This window comes from Lactuca serriola, chromosome 6, assembly GCF_051521515.1.
Source record: "Lactuca serriola cultivar US96UC23 chromosome 6, Lser_US96UC23_V15, whole genome shotgun sequence".
Taxonomy (NCBI): Eukaryota; Viridiplantae; Streptophyta; class Magnoliopsida; order Asterales; family Asteraceae; genus Lactuca; species Lactuca serriola.
Window position 1 is genome coordinate 59,635,269 of NC_136413.1, and position 17,442 is coordinate 59,652,710.

The following is a 17,442-nucleotide window of genomic DNA, read 5'->3' on the forward strand; positions in this document are numbered from 1 at the left end:
ATGAATTATTATAATCAAAATTAAAAGGTAAGCCCATTGATAAAATTAATATTCATTTATTACTATATTTATTGTAATTATTACATTAAAGTATTATGTGGAATTTATTGAAATAGAAAAACTCATAAAATGACATGTGAAAAAGAAATTAATTCAAAGTAAACACAAAATAACATTTTGCAAATTGAATGAGAATGTGACATGTAGCAAAAAAAACTTTCATTTATTAGAGTAGATTATTTTTCTTTATAAGTTTACTAAATTATGACCCCCATAAAACGCGGAAGAACATATAAAACAATACATATAAAAGTATAAAAAAAAACTAACAGAATAATATTAATATTAATAATAATAATAATAATAATAATAATCCCTATTCTAATAAAAGAATACTTTTAATCTCCTTTTGACATGTGTCATCATATTAGGCCTTCTAATTAATACACATTTTATTCTTTTTTTGCCATGTATCACCCTATTAAACCTCTTAATTAATGCATGCCACTTGTCAACCTATTAATTATCTATTTCAAATTTTAAAATTTTCACTTTAATTACAATAAATTAATAACAATGCAATAAAAATTAAAATAAAATTAATACAAATTATAAGGTGATAAAATTTCACATATTTATTTAAATTAACGATTATAACTGATTAATAATTTTATGTTCTAACTATTAAAGCTTAATTAATTTTATAGTCGTGGTTTCACGGGTTATAAACTAGTAATAATAATACAATACAAACAGTCCTAGGGGATGTTTGATGTGTAGTTGACTAGTCGGTTAGCACTGGTTAGCACTTTTTGGCTGACTCCATCCAATATGTTTGATAGCTATTTAATTCGTCTCACCCATTTAGTATCTGCTGACCCAACTTTTGATTCAATGCACTAAAAAAATGTAGCTGACTTCTTGACAGTTTTGCCCTAAGAAAAATCACGCTTACTTTCCTAACACTGTGTTCTTGAGTTTAAATTTTAAAGAAGAGGGGGGAAATGGAGGGGAGTGGGAAGAAAGGGAAGAAGATGGAAAGAAAAAAAATGTTGCAGTGTTCTCTAGTTGTAAAAGGAAATGGAGGAGTAATAGGAACAAATTATATTTTTACTCCTAGTTAAATAAAGTTGGAGTGTTAAAAAAACAAAGAAGGATAAGATTATGGTCTTTTTGTGTTTCCTTCCCAATCCGCTCAAATATGTGTGGAAAGAGAAACCGTTTTTTTCTTCTTCACTCCCCTTTTCAATCCTCTCCTCCCCTTTTCTTTCTCTCCTTAACAACAACTAAGAACACCTCCCTCCTCTCAATCCTCTCTTTTCCTCCCTTTTCACTCTTAAAAAAACTCAAGAACACAGCATAAACGACTCTTCCTTCTTCCTCATTCCTATACAACGCTATCAACCACGCCATGAGGTTGTTCCCGTCGACCAGTCGTCGTTGCTGCCTCAAGCATAACCATCCATGACAGGAGGTTGTTCCCGTTAGCCTCTCCTGATCAATGGCAGTGGTATTCTAGCAGCCAAATATGATTCTACAACAGCTGTTGAAAATCTCAAAATGAAAGTAATTTCAAAAGGGGGTTTCCTCCATTGATTATCGCTTAAATCTTTAATTGTTTTGTATCCTTCAATTCTTGTTGGATCTCAATCTCCTTCGGGTAATATTCATGTTTGATAAATTGACAACGAATCAATCAAGAATAAACTTAAATTCACCTTGGATTTCATCTGGCCACCAAGTGTTCGATCACTTGCATGTGTGAGTCTTGTAGTCTTGATTATCAAAGCAAGGTGTTGGTATTCATGGGTTCTTGATTAATACTTTAGCAATACATATGTATTGGATTTAACTGTTGTTTCTGGAAGATATGCCACATATACTATGTAACGCCCTGTTCTAAATTATTCAATTATGGAATTTCAGAGACAAAGGCTAGGGGCGTTTTAGTCTTTTTTGAATCCTATAGGTATTATTTGAGAAGTTTTTAGGCCGGGGTGTGTTGTTAGAAGCGTAGGGCTTCTCGCCACCTTTTCGTGCATATAAAGTTCATCGGAAATAGATTTAGAATGAAGGAGTTATGACACTTTGAACATATTGGCAACAATGACCCTTATGGAGAAAACTTCACATAGAAGGCCATGCATGCATGTTTGGAACACGCGTGGGTACGCCCAACGTAAGCTGGGTTACACCGAGCGTTGTGGGGCAATTGGTCGCGGATGTTTAAGGCGTACGCTCAGCGTACACTAAAAGTCATTAAACCCTAATTTTGGGTTGAGCCACTATATAAAGAACATAATGGCTTCCACCCTAGCCCCTTATCAGTCTCCCCAACTTCAGAAGAAACCCTAGAACACCCCAACCTTCATTATGTGAGATCTTGACCTTGGAGAAACACATTTTCGGTGGTTTAAAGCTTGGAAGAGAAAAGAAGAAGAGTGGCAAGGAGGAACCTTGGAAGCTAGAGCTTGTAGATCTGAGATAAGTGCTTCATTTCGAACCTCTACAAGGTAAAAAGTTTTGAGCTTGATGATTAATCTCTTACATCTCTCTTAGTACAAGTTTATGGACTTTTTGGTCCTAAGAATGGGTCTTTGAGACTTAAGCACGTTTCTAAGATCAGGGTTGCCTCCCTTAGAGTTATATGAGTCTCATAAGCAGTAAAGTTCCAACCTTTATGACTTATTTGAGTGCATTCATGAGTTAAGACCTTTTCCATGGAAATAGATTATTGTTGTTGGAAGTTTGAGCTTATGTGAGTCATGAAAGCCATCAAGCAAGCAACTTTATGGCTTAAGACATGGAATAAGACTTGGATCTGTGTTTGTAGCATCTGAATCGAGGTATTAAGCACTTAATAGAAAGTTGGCTTATCAAGGTTTTACGTTGGGCGTACAAGGAATTACGCATGGCGTACAAGCCATCAATCCAGTATGCTAAGCATACCTAGAAGTACGCCCCGCGTAACGCTGCCAGTTGGGTTTCAAGCATTTGGGCCTCGGTGTGGGTTGTGCTTTGGACTTTGGGTCTTTGGGCCTTAGTGGGCCATCAGGAGTCAGTGAATATAGGCCAAGTATAGGTGTTGGGCTTAGGGTAAGGCCCAATAAAGGGATTTGGGCCCAATATAGAAAATTGGGCCATTAATGGGCTTGGGAAGCCTATCTAGTGATTAGGCCTTCAGAAGTCAGATTATGGGTAAATGACATTTTTGGGCTTAAGTAGGGCCCATATGAGGAGTTAGGCCCAATTTAGAAAATTAGGCCATTATTGGGCCTTTAGTGGGCCATTGGTGGACTTAGAATGAATTAAAGGGTGTGGGCCTTGGTTATGACCCACACCATAGCAGGGGTAAAATAGTCATTTTACCCATAGAAGGATCCTTATTCTGATTAAGTGTTTTAATTGATCATGATAGCTGGGGAGCAGCCGGAACAGCAATCAGGGATTCTTTACTCAGGCTTTCAGCAGTCAGCTCTTCAAGGTGAGTTTCCTTCTAGTAGGAACGGGTCTACGGCAACAATGTCGGCCCGTTTAGTTAGCAGTAGTTCCGGACTGCGGTCTGATGTAGTAGTTCAGTATGCTTGACGTCTTTTTGATTCATGCATGTTTATGTGTTATGTATTCCGGACTACGGTCTGATGCAGTATGCAGTATATGTGTTTGTGTTATATGTTATGATTATGCTATGCTATGTTCAGTCAGTTCTGGACTTCGGTCCGATGCAGTGGGCTAGGCCCTAGCCAGTTCTGGACTTTGGTCTAATGCAGTTCCAGACTCCGGTCTGATGCAGTGGGCAAGGCCCTAGTTAGTTCCGGACATTGGTCCGGTGCAGAGGGCAAGGCCCTAGTTAGTTTCAGACTTCGGTCCGATGCAGTGGACAAGGCCCTAGTTAGTTTCGGACTTCGGTCCGATGCAGAGGGCAAGGCCCTAGTTAGTTCCGAACTTCGGTCCGATGCAGTGGGCAAGGCCCTAGTTAGTTCTGGACTTCGGTCTGATGTAGTGGGCAAGGCCGTAGTCAGTTTCGGACTTCGGTCTGATGCAGTGGGCAAGGCCCAGTAGTTGCTTTATATGCTATTGTATGGCATGTGGTAGTTTGGGGGAGCTCACTAAGCTTCGTGCTTATAGTTTCAATTTTGGTTTCAGGTACTTCAGCTAGCAAGGGGAAGGGTTCAGGATGATGGCATGGCACACACCACAGTTTTAGCCTTGGAGTTAGACTCTTATATTTTTGACATGATCTTGGCATCAGTTTTGATTCAATACATTTATTATGGCATTTTGAGATACACGACTTATGGTTTTTATTATATGATATTTGGATATTATGGTTTTAGTAATGTTTTCAAACAAAAATTTTGGCTTGTATTTTTGGGTTGTTTCATACTAGTTCAAAGAAAAGGTTTAATTCTGATATGCAACTTGGTTTACAAACTCTTTAACATATGACATTCTTCACATAACCTTTTGCAGGTTGTACTAAATACTGTAGCTAAAATCACACATGAGAAGATGATGGAATACAAACACTGATATACAAACAAGTAATAAGAATGGATTGGTATTGCAGGACATAAGAATGGATTGGTGAAATCATGCCTCACAAGAATGTATTGTGTATTGAAGGGCATAAGAATGGATTGGGGAGTCTTTACAAAGACATGGATGCTTGTGGGGGGATACGAAGATATACAAGTGATGTGGGATATGAAGATATACAAATGATGTGAATCTCTAGTATGTGTATGCATAATTGTGTATCAGAGGCTTCTAATTTTGTTTAGTGATTAGCTTTGTGAAATTGTAAATACCCCATCTTTGATTTCCATATTTTTTTTATTCTATTTGTTAGAGATTATTGTATTTGTTAGAGATAATTACAGATGAAAATTGTGATATAGCTTTTGTACTCTATTTACTTTAATTTTACAATGTTAACCTCTATTAATAGCTTTCATTTTATAGAAATTTACTCTATTTTACTTTCATTTTATAGAATTCTACTTTTAAACTAAATCCAATAATATTGTGTCTCCATAGTTTGTAATTATAATTATAAGACGTTTATTGCTTTTTATCTAATATAGAGAACACTAATCAATGGGTTATGTAAAATGGAGAAAAAAAATATTAAAATACCACTAATCAATGGCCCACAACCTTCTTCAATCCCATGAATGTTGTGTCATTCATGTGGTCTCACAACCCATCAAGCTAGGGTCTAACTCTACCTAGAGAAAACTACGAGCTAAATCATAGATTTACAACACCCTCACATCCACTCATTGACTGGGTGATTACCATAGGCCATCCCACAGTCTTACAACTACCTTCCAACCTAGTGAATGCTACAGCCACTCTATAGTCTTACAACACGTCTGCCACTACTTGTCAACCTAGTGAATGCTACGGCCACCTCGTAGTCTTACAACACTCCTACCACTACTTGCCAACCTGGTGAATGCTATTGTACCTCACAGTCTTACAACACTTCTATCACTATCTGCCAATCTAGTGAATGCTACGGCCACCCCACAGTCTTACAACACTTCCACGATAACCATGGACCCAACCCATGGCCTTGCCACCATCTACCATATCACACCATAATCAATCTAAAGTCAAGACCTTATCCAAACATACTTCAGTCAAGTGTGTGGGTTATGTTTCAAACCCCAAATCTTTAATCAGACAAGAACAAACATAGAGGCTCTAACACACCCTTGACCTGAACTTAATCACATATCTGCCATGAGCCACCACTGATGCGCAAGGTAACTCGAATTCTCATTCCTTATGCAATCCCTTAGTCCAAACAGTTCTCCCCCACTTGGATTCAACCGTGCTCTTCCAAACACTAAATTGATAGATTTCCAATCTATCTCGCAACCTTACTGCTCAAGACTGTCGACAACCTGAGCTTACAAGAACTAGCATTCCATTACTAGCTAATCCTAGCAAACACTCACACACACTCCAAAGTCAGATGAATACTCCCCAATATCTCAACGAGCTCAATATTCCCAAGTACTTTCCACTGAATCCATGACTATGTCCTCGACAACTTTATCAGATGATGTAGAACAAAAGGGAAAACTACAATAAAGTCCCTACATATTGGCCTCATAATCAATTTAGTCTATATATTTTTTTTATTCAATTAAGTCTCAAATACCGGTAATCGTATTCAATTTAACCCCTTGACCCGGTCAACAGGTCATCCATCTTTCAAAAATTACATTTTTGGCCCAGATTTCAAAATTTATTACAAATTTGGTCCAAAATTTACACTTTTGGCCTAGATTTTAAGATTTATTACAAATTTGGTCCAAACATTACCCTTTTTGCCCAAATGTAGAATTTTATTATGAATTCATCCTAACTTTAGTTTTTTTTACAACTTTTTTCTCAAAGAATTGTTTCTAATATGTTTTTTCTTTATAAAATCATATTTATACAAAAAAAAACGTATTTTCACATAAAAATCTTATATTTTCTATATAAAAACTTTTTTTAAAAAGTTTTTGTATATGAAATATCTAGTTACAAAAATAGGTATTTAGTAAGTATATAAATATATACAAATCCGTTTTTATAAAAAATATATACAAAAACATATTAAAAAAAAATGTATCGAAACACCTATTGCCTTATATATATATATATATATATATATATATATATATATATATATATATATATATATATATATATATATATATATACACACACACACACACACGCACACAAATAGGTGTGCATCTATATTTTTTTATAAAATCATATTTGTATATATTATATAAAAACTTGTCTGAATAATTTTTTATATAATACGTGTTTGTATATATTTTATAAAATCGTGTTTGTATACATTTTATAAAATGTATACAAACACGTATTATATAAAAAATTGTTCAAACATGTTTTTATAATAAAAATGTAAACAAACACGATTTTATAAAAAAAAAATATATAGATAAAATAGGTGTTTGTATACATTTTTTTGTAAAATATGTTTTTGTATACATTTTCTATAAAAACGGACTTGTATATATTTATATACTTAATAAATACCTATTCTTGTAATTAGATATTTCATATACAAAAAACTTTTTAAAAAAACTTTTTATATAGAAAATATAAGATTTTTATGTGAAAATACGTTTTTCTTTTAGTATAAATATGATTTTATAAAGAAAAAACATATTAGAAACAATTCTTTGAGAAAAAAAATTGTAAAAAAATTAAAGTTATGATGAATTCATAATAAAATTCTAAAATTTGGGCAAAAAGGGTAAAGTTTGAACCAAATTTGTAATAAAATTTAAAATCTAGATCAAAAGTGTAAATTTTGGACCAAATTTGTAATAAATTTTAAAATCTGGGCCAAAAGTGTAATTTTTGAAAGTTGGATGACCTTTTGACCGGGTCAATGGTTAAATTGAATACGATTACCTGTATTTGGGACTTAGTTGAATAAAAAATATATATAGGAATCGATTATGAAGCCAATATATAAGGATTTTATTGCAGTTTAATGACTTACTTTAATTGGTGGTGCATAGTAACGATGATTGTGGTTTTAATTGTGGATGGAGACGAGGGAGAAATTTGAAAAAAAATACATACTTATTGGAGAAGAAGGAAGGGGGTGGGATGGATGAGGTGAGGTAGGGTAGGTTTTTTTTTTTTTTTTTTTTTTAAATTTTCTATCTTATTAATTATAAAAAATATAAAAGAAATTAAGAAAATATAGAGTAAATTACTGAAATCATCCCTGTGGTTTGGTCAAAATTGCACGTTTGGTCCCTAACTTTTTTTTTGCACTCGGATCGTCCCTGTGGTTTGATTTTGTTGCGTTTTTCGTCCCTTACATACATAAAGTTAGGGACCAAACATGCAACTTTTACCAAACCATAGGGACGAAAAACGCAACAAAAGCAAACCACAGGGACGATCCGAGTGCAAAAAAAAAAGTTAGAAACCAAACGTGCAATTTTGACCAAACCACAGGGACGATTTCAGTAATTTACTCGAAAATATATGATAGTCTTTTTCATATGCACCAGGCACCAACAGCGGAACTTCTTCATACCACAAAGACATGATATATAAACATTGCAAAATCTGGACCAAATGTGAGAACTTATCAAACCACAGGGACCAAAACTGTACTTTACTCTAATAAAAATACGTCTTTTATAGTATAATCTTATATATGGTACAGTAGATAAGTGGATTTATCTGCTTGATTGGTGTCTCACAAAAATTTGGGACCTGGCGGATTTGAACCATCTCTTCTATCTATCTCCCATGTCGTCGCCGCCCACCGTTGTCATGTTCTTGGTTCTCCATCAGGTAAATTATCGGCCAGCCATCACAGGTACTCAGAGCGTTTGTTCTCTTCATCTCTGTTCTCGATCCCTTTATCTGTTGAATGGTGTGTTTATGTTTCTGTTAGAGATTTTATATTCAACGTCAGTTTTTAATTATTATATAGAGACCCAAATAATATCATTCATTTTCATAGCCCACAGGTAGATTTGTATTTGATTTTATTAGTTTGTTTTTTTATTGGGATTTATATCACAGAACTTAATTGAGGCCCCATGGGAAAAGATGTAGATAATATAAATTGACAAGACTTGCAAGTCTTTGAACGTCTATTTTGTGGCAGTTTATTTCAATGCTTCATCTTTCATGGAAATTGCATATTGTCTGTTATGCCCCACACAAGCAGACCACCAATTTGACCCACCCACTTAGAATGATTCATGCTCACAGTGGAGACTATATAAACCCTCATGGGGGAAGTTCATATAGGCAGGCATAAATACAAAAACCAACAAATCAGCAATTAAGATTTTGATTTACATTATGAATCGTTGTGTTTTTATAATGTTCTCACTTCTCTTGCTGACTACAACTACCAACCAATCAGTACCAGTGGGAGGAGATGATAATGGAGGTGTTAATATGAAAAAGTGTTTGGATAATGAGGGACATGCTCTCCTTCTTTTCAAAGCTCACCTTCAAGACCCTGATGATACTCTCTCTACATGGACAGCTGACCAACATGACTGTTGTGAATGGAGAGGAGTTACGTGCAGCACCCAAACAGGTCATGTCACCGAGCTTTATATTTCTGGTTGTGGTCTCGGAGGTGAGATAAGCCGTTCATTGTTTAACTTAACCTACTTGAATTTTCTTGATCTTTCCGCCAATTCTTTCCATGGAACCATTCCCACTTTCATTGGTTATTTGACTCGATTAAGTTACCTCAACCTTGACTCCAATAATCTTAATGGAACCATTCCCAGGTCCCTTGGTTCCTTGACCGAGTTAATGTTTCTTAACCTTAACTTTAACTCTCTTTATGGAACCATTCCTCCAGAGTTTGGAAACCTCACCAACTTACAAAGGCTTTATCTTAATTCTGTTGGAAGGTGTAGAGTTGAAAAGATAGAGTGGCTGTCTCATCTCTCTCATTTGGAGGAACTTCATATGGATGGGATTTCCCTAGCAAAAGCAGAGAAATGGGTGGATGTAATTCTGAGTCTCCCGAAACTCTCATGGTTACGTTTAAGGGGATGTGAGCTGTCACAGGTCATGTATCCATATTCTTCTTCATTTCTCAACTCTTCTTCATCTATCGAGTCCCTTTATCTCAGTGATAACAATCTCACCTCATCCATGTATCATTGGTTGTTCCCATTAACCAGCAATAGCCTTCAAATCCTTGATCTCACCAACAACATGTTAGATGGGATACCCAAATATCTTGGTAACCTCTGTGGTCTGGAAACGTTGTACTTCTCTGACAACTCTGCTGCTGTCAAATTTCCTGATTTTCTCAACAACCTGTCTGGATGCACATCCCTTTCATTACAATCATTGGATGCTTCTAAAAACCAGATTACAGGGTCACTGTCTGATGAGATCCAAAAGTTTTTTTCCCTAGAATCTCTATACCTATCTGATAATCACTTAAATGGAAGTATAAGTGAGAAATTTTGGGAACTACCAAGGCTTGAAACTCTTGACGTTTCTTTTAATAATCTTACAGTTCCTTCCACAGATCACATGTCAAGCCTTTCTTATGTAAAGGAAATTGGTCTAAGCTCTTCTCAGCTAGGGCCTTGCTTCCCCAAATGGATTCATACACTAAAAAGTCTTACCCTTCTTGACATTTCCAATACTGGAATTTCAGACACAACTCCTCCAGATTTTTGGGACATGTGGCCTTCTCAATTAGAATATCTGAATCTCTCCTCCAACAACATTAGCGGAAGTGTACCAGATTTATCATCAAATTTTGCCAGCGGTTCAGTGATCGATTTGAGTTCCAACAGATTTTATGGTCCAATACCGAAAGTCTCTTCGGATTTGACATCATTAGATCTTTCCAGAAACAAATTCTCTGGAGGGGTCTCCTTTATATGCCAAATTGTTGATGGGCTCTTATACTTTCTTGACCTTTCTCATAACTCATTCATCGGACAACTACCGGACTGTTTGTGGCATTTCAAACAACTAAAAGTTCTAAATCTCGGACACAACAATCTGTTTGGAAGTCTTCCTCCCTCTATTGGATCTTTGATACAACTCAAGGTGCTGTATTTATACAAGAACAACTTCTTTGGAGAATTGCCTTTGTCTTTAAAAAATTGCACGAGTTTAATCTCGATGAATTTGGGGGCCAACAAGTTTTCTGGTAATGTGCCTGTCTGGATTGGGGAAAACTTATCAAAGTTGTATGTTCTTATCCTAAGATCAAACAAATTATTTGGAACCATCCCTTTACAGTTATGTCAGTTACCTAATCTTCAAGTTTTGGACTTGTCAATGAACAATCTCCATGGAACCATCCCCTCATGTTTGAGTAATCTTACACGCATGCTTCAACAAGGAGGATTCTCACAAGATGTGCAGTTTATTACAACTTACAGAGCTTATGAATATAAACAGGAGACATACGTTGACCATGCGATGATTGAGTGGCAAGGAGATGAACGCGAATTCGTTAGCATTCTGAAATTGTTAAAGATCATTGACCTGTCAAGCAACAAGTTAACAGGACAAATCCCACATGGAGTTACCAATCTTTCTGACTTAGTTGCCTTGAACTTGTCAAGGAACGCTCTATCTGGAGAGATTCCACAGAAAATTGGTGAGATGAAAAACCTTTTGACTTTGGATTTATCCAGAAATAATTTCTCAGGGGGGATACCATCAAGCATGTCTCAGATGAGCTTACTGAATTACCTAGACTTGTCATTTAATCACTTTTCAGGGAGAATCCCATCTAGCACTCAGCTCCAGTCCTTTCCACCTTCAAGATACAATGGAAACAAAGGACTATGCGGACCTCCCCTTACCAAAAAATGTCCTGGAGATGAACCAGAAGTACCACCTCTGATTGGTAAAGGTGAGGGTGATGGGGAAGAATGGGGATGGTTTTATATTGGTGGGGGGATGGGTTTTGCCACTGGATTTTGGATAGCATGTGGGGCTTTACTTGTCAACCGTCGAGGGAGACGTGCATTTTTTCACTTTTTTGATAGTTTCAAAGATTGGGTTTATGTGAAGGTGGTTGTGTTCGTTTCAAGTTTGCAAAAAGGTAGACAGATGTAGTTTGTTATCTAATTCTTATTTTTGACTTCTTATTTTCCAGTATACAATGTAATATGGTAGTGGTTTTTAATCCCCCAATATCAATAAATTAAGGCCACTTTTGGCGCATTTCTGCGACTCGGTATGTGGTAATTAAGTGCACTTTATTTATGTTTATTAAAAACGGGCTTTTAATTAGATGGGTGGCCATTAGGTTTAACTAATAAAAAACTCTTACAAACCAAGAGTCACACGACACGACATGATTCATTGGCAATAAAAAAAAATAGATAACATAGTAATGTAAGTATGTAACACTCTAATGAATCGTTCTCTGCATGCATGTAAATTGTATAGAAATTGTGTCTGTAATTTGTAATCTGTTTGACTGATTGACTGACTGTATATGCTACATTATGATTGTAATGTGTAAATCTGTATGTAAGATGCATGCTAGTACATTGTTAATTTGCTACTTAATACTTATGCTGTTAATGTTATAAATGAAATAATGAATTATGAATCAGGTCTGTTACTCTGTATACTCTCTCTATATTTCTCTCTTTCTTAATTGTTATGTGATCAACTAATCATTGTTTTATACTTATGTTGTATTGCTGTATTGCTGATTTGCTGTTAATTAAGTGTTTACCTGTAAAGTCAAAAGTGTAAACTGTTATGAACTTATAATAATGATGTAATGCTGTTAACTGTTTGACTGTTTCAGTGTTTTGTCAGTTGTCACTGTTATGTACTTATGTTATAGCGTTATTTTATACAAGATTACAAATTAATATGTTTTGATATTTTGATGTTTTCTGAATTCTAATTTCTATTTTGTTATACATAATGGTTTCAACTTCAGATGACCAAGGTAGGAGATATGGTGCACAAGATCCGAGTAATAAAAACAATGTGTGCTCTTTTTGTGGATAAGTTCTGAAAGGAGGAGTATATCACCTCAAACAACACTTAATTGGCAGGCATAAAGACGCAAAGAAATGTCCAAATTGTCCGGAGCATGTACGAGAAGAATGTAGGACATTCATGCAAAACAAGCAATCAATAAAGGCACAACAACATATGGAAGCAAGTTTTCGGATGCAACAACTGTTGGAAATATTACAGCCTTATACAGCTGTTGACTGCTATATTTATAAGTTGTATAATGGCCAAAATTATCTCTGTGATTGTCATTATATTAGATGTATTGTTAGCTCTTAATTCTGTAATTAGAGTAGATTATCTCTTTCCTTGTTTAGGCTATTTCTTTCATGTATATAAATTGTTGTGATGTGAATAAGAAAAATACAATCGAAAAAAACTTTTCACCCTTTGTTTCATGGTATCAGAGGAGGTTCATCCTAGACATGATCAGAAAATCTCTCTTTTAATTTACTTTCCTGAGATTTTTTTCTTTCTAACCCTAAAATCAGATCTATGGCCGGAGGAAACCAATCCAATGTCACTAACAGATTTTGCTTTATCCACAACAAAACCCTCTCTCCTTTCTACTCCTGACCTTGGGCATACTCTGCAAATCACCCAACACACACTAAACAGTCAAAGAATGGTATCAATCTGTTTTGTTAGTCATCCCAGGGGAAGTAGGCTATGTTACCGGTGAAACTTGTCAACCGAAACAGGATGATGCAAGTTATCAACAATGGGAAGCAAAAACCCCCCATTATCATGGCATTACTTATCAACTCCATGGAGACATGAATTGGCAGGACATTTTTATTCTACAACAACGCCCATGAAATCTGGAAATGTGTCCAAGCGATGTATTCATATCTTGAAAACACATCTCAGTGTTTCAAGATTCGCTCGACTCTAAGATCCACCCGCCAAGGAACAATGACAGTTACTTATTAGTCGTGTATATTCTATTTATTATATATGTATAGAGTGTAGGTACCTAAGTGTAAAATATTGTGTTTAGGTCAATCTCATGGCCACTATTTATATCTCACGGCTGGATCAATAAAGAACAGGGAAAATATTTTGCGTTATATTGTGTGTTATATTATGGTATCAGAGCTCTCTTTCTGAAAACCTAACCCTACTAGCCGTCGTTCCTTCACAATCTCTTATCTCCTTTTTTTTTTCTGACTACTCTCGAGATGGAAAGAGCTCAGTACACTTTGCCGTGCATTCCAGGTCATTGATCATATTGAACCCAAAGCTACAATCATCTCCTCCTCCACCACTGATAAAGTCGGGGCTGATAAACCAGCAGATCCCAAACCAATGGATCATGATCTATGGAATCGATTAGATGCCATTGTCATCCAATGGATCTACAGTACTATCTCGAATGATCTCCTCCAAACCATTCTAAAACCGAAAGCTAGTGCAGCGCAGGCATGGGCAGCCCTCGAGAGTGTTTTTCAAGACAACCAGAATGAGCGTGCTCTCTACTTGGAACACAAACTAGTCACCATTAAGCTTGTAAATTTCTCAAATTGCTCTGCTTACTGTCAGACGTTGAAGATGATCTCTGATCAACTTTCTAATGTTGGCGCCCCTATCACTAATCAACGACTCATCTTACAGCTCATTGTTGGTCTTACGGATGCATACGAAGGGATCGCCATGATGATCCAACAAATCAAGCCTCTTCCGGATTTCTATGAAGCACGCTCTCGTCTCATCTTGGAAGAAACAAGTAAAGCCAATCATGCAACCCAGTCTGTTGTTGCAGATGCATTTGCCCTCAATGTTTAGACTCAGCACACTCGTCTCCCATTACCCTACAAACGACTACAACAATGTCACCAAGGGACGTGGACGTGGACGAGGCACTAGAGGTCGTGATCATGGCAGACGAGGTGGTAACTACACAGGTGGCAACCGTGGACAGCACCAACAATTTCACCAATAGACTCATACTCCCTTCTGGCAGAACAGTGGGCTCCTCAACCATCTTGGAATGCATCGCCTCCCTCATGGTTTCCTGCTCAACACACACCACCTTGTCCCTATCCTACCACTCCGCCACGCTCATCACAACCACAACCCCCCAATGCTTCAGGTTTACTTGACCCTCGACCACCACAACCACAAACTCATAATACCTCAAAACAATCCTACACTCTTCCTGATTTGGAACAAGCTTTTCACACAATGAGTCTCAGCTCTCCAGACCCGAATTGGTACCTTGACACTGGCACAACATCTCACATGTGTAACGCCTGTGTTTCTGGGTTTGCCATTTATAGCAATGTAATAGCCTAGGTTAACCTTTGTAACACCAAATTGAAATAATAAAATGTATTAATTGTGAATTATTTGAATTATGTGATTTATGTGTGTGTTATCTTAATTATTATGATTTAATGAATTGAGAATAAAATAAGCGTCAAAATTAAAGTGTGAGATAAGCCCGACATCTTTGCATAAAGTTGTAGTGGTTGAAACAAGGATTCCGGAGATATAAGGAATGCCAAAATCCGAGTTATAACGAAGAAGTTATGACCTGTCGAAGTTTCGCGACAGAACCGGCACGACGCCGAGTGACGTAAAATATGAATTTAAGATAGAGCGATATTTAGCCTTAGCAATCTAACCGCAAGTCGTATATTTCGTTAAACCGAGAGCGTGCATAAAAGGAACGCCCAAATCTGACTTCGTATGAGGAAGTTATGATTTTTCTAAGTTTCGACTTAGCAGTATGCAGCCCGAATACTCGATTTAAGATCGAGCGGTTTTTAGCCGAAACAATCTAAATGAGAATCGAAGATCTCGTTGTTAGTAGCGAAACGATGAAAAGTTAGGCGAGAACGGACGTCAGACGAAGAAGTTATGAATTTATAACGAAATTTTTCTGTCCCGGCCTTCTAAAAATAATTAATAAAAATAAAAGTCAAAATTAGCCGACGGAGTCTAAACGAAAGTTGTAGAGCGTAGTCTCATCTTCGCGTGGATATAAAGAACGTCGAAAACGGAGTTTGTATGAAGGAGATATGAATTTTTGAAGTTTATTAATATTTAATATTTATTTTTAATTAAAATCCTCTGATATTATTATCCGAAGGGGAGTCAGTCGACCTATCCGAAGTACGCCCCGCGTACAGCGAAGGGTGACGAAGCAGCACTCGAGTACCTCCGATGACGCATGCGCTTACGAACCGAGGCGTACGCCCTGCGTAGCCTCGTACGCCCCACGTACGTGCGAGGGTTCAGCCTCTATAAAAGGGGATCCGAAGGCAGCCGAGTTTCCTTTGCAAATTCCATCCTTCTCTCTAGTCTTTTGCCTCGTTTTGCATGCCGTTTATACCCCGAAGCCCCGGTATTATTCCCGAGCCCCAAAGCAAGATCCAAAGCCCCGAGGATCCCGAAGAGCGTTATTCCCGAGCCAAAGCCCTGCCCGCGAGGAGTCCGGTTTTTGTGAAGATCTTCTAGATCTACGGAGAGACACTACTTCTGTAAGCCGTAGTGCTGTCGGATCATCTTCTGATCAAGTGAGTGTGTAGTTATTTTCTTTCCAACACAATATTATGAAGTATTTAATATAAAATACGCGCTACGTGTAAATATTTTGTGGTTATATGTGTGAATGTATATTCACTCTCTTCTATCTCATAGATCTGATATATTCTCTATAAAATACGTGTTATGTGTGTATGCCTCATCTGTTATGTGGAATATGTATTGATTAAAGCATGCTATACAGGTTTTTAAACAATGTATAAATGTATATTTTTATCTACTAATATGTTGGGTAGAACATGGGTAGATAATTGGTGTGTAATAAACAGATGAGAGGCCTCGGTGTTATTGGTGTTATTCTAGTCATTCAGCAGAGTATGGATGGCGACCACAGACTATTCTAGACTATCCTGTGGAACACTAGCAGGCTCATTACCTGTAGGTGTTGTGAACGACGTGTTCACCGGTGTACTCTATCCCCCACATGGTTGACTTTAGGATACTTACTGTTGAGGAAGCCCCTCTGCAGTAATGTTCGTCCCGATGAAAATCCTGAATTAGGTTCCTTATAATAGAAGTTATTTTAGGGACGTAAAGTGAGGATAACGGGAATGGGTAATCGGGTTTATTGTGGATTGTTGAAATTAAATATAATTATTGTGGGTTTGAAAACCCTATATGCTCACCAGGCTCCCAAGCCTGACCCACTCAGTTTATTTGTATTACAGGAAGTGGCGCAAGAGCTTAAGATGGGCGAATTATCAAGTTGTTTTGTTTGCAAGTCTGTATATGTATATATTTGTTGAATGACCTGTAATGCTATCGTTTATGCTTTATGATCTGTATCGGAACATGACATCCCAACTTTTGATTATGAAATGAAATCATATTTCTTTATGAAATGTTTTGATAAATATCTATTTTATCATGTTTTGTTTTTGGGAACAAATTCCGCATCTCTTTTAAAATTAAAAGGATTTACTCTGAAAATGTTTAAAAACCATAAATGAAATCGGTCTTTTATGGCCAAGATTTTGGGGATGTCACAGTTGGTATCAGAGCATTAGTTTAACTGAACTAGAAATTTGTAGGATTTCTAGACTTAAACTTAGGATGCTAAGTGGAGATTGTGAGATGTGTGTCTGATAAATTTTAGACACAAGCACTAGTTTATTTTAGGAAAGTTGCCTAAAATGTTTTTATGTGCTAAATGTTATATGTTGCCATACATGATATTAATTGTTCGGATCTACGGTTTGTTGCCAACCGGATCTGAAGGTTTATGTGTTTAGGGTTCTAAGTGTATGTATACGATATTAGAACTATCATGTAATCGTTTGGAGTAATAAGGTGAAATTATTCGGTGTATAGATCAAAAATGGTGAGAACAAGAAG

At 36.6% G+C, this 17,442-nt stretch overlaps 2 protein-coding genes across 4 annotated transcripts; both read left to right on the top strand.

Annotated features, from left to right (window-relative positions):
• The first annotated feature begins 8,232 nt into the window (after positions 1 to 8,232).
• LOC145058623 (receptor-like protein EIX2) lies at positions 8,233 to 12,944 on the top strand. Of its 3 annotated transcripts, none has more exons than XM_079006506.1 (3): positions 8,233 to 8,383; positions 8,942 to 11,620; positions 12,479 to 12,944. In XM_079006506.1, exons 1-3 carry the CDS (start codon positions 8,314 to 8,316, stop codon positions 12,547 to 12,549), a joined length of 2,820 nt encoding a protein of 939 aa, XP_078862632.1. In that variant the 5' UTR covers positions 8,233 to 8,313; the 3' UTR covers positions 12,550 to 12,944. The 3 variants fall into 3 exon arrangements, with proteins under 3 accessions (XP_078862632.1, XP_078862633.1, XP_078862634.1); XM_079006507.1 differs by having other exon boundaries at positions 8,268 to 8,358; XM_079006508.1 differs by lacking the exon at positions 8,233 to 8,383 and having other exon boundaries at positions 8,948 to 9,163; positions 9,453 to 11,620.
• A 922-nt stretch (positions 12,945 to 13,866) lies between these two features.
• LOC145059812 (uncharacterized) lies at positions 13,867 to 14,343 on the top strand. Its single transcript, XM_079007593.1, has one exon. The coding sequence runs from the start codon at positions 13,867 to 13,869 to the stop codon at positions 14,341 to 14,343; it is 477 nt and encodes a 158-aa protein (XP_078863719.1).
• Positions 14,344 to 17,442: the final 3,099 nt, after the last annotated feature.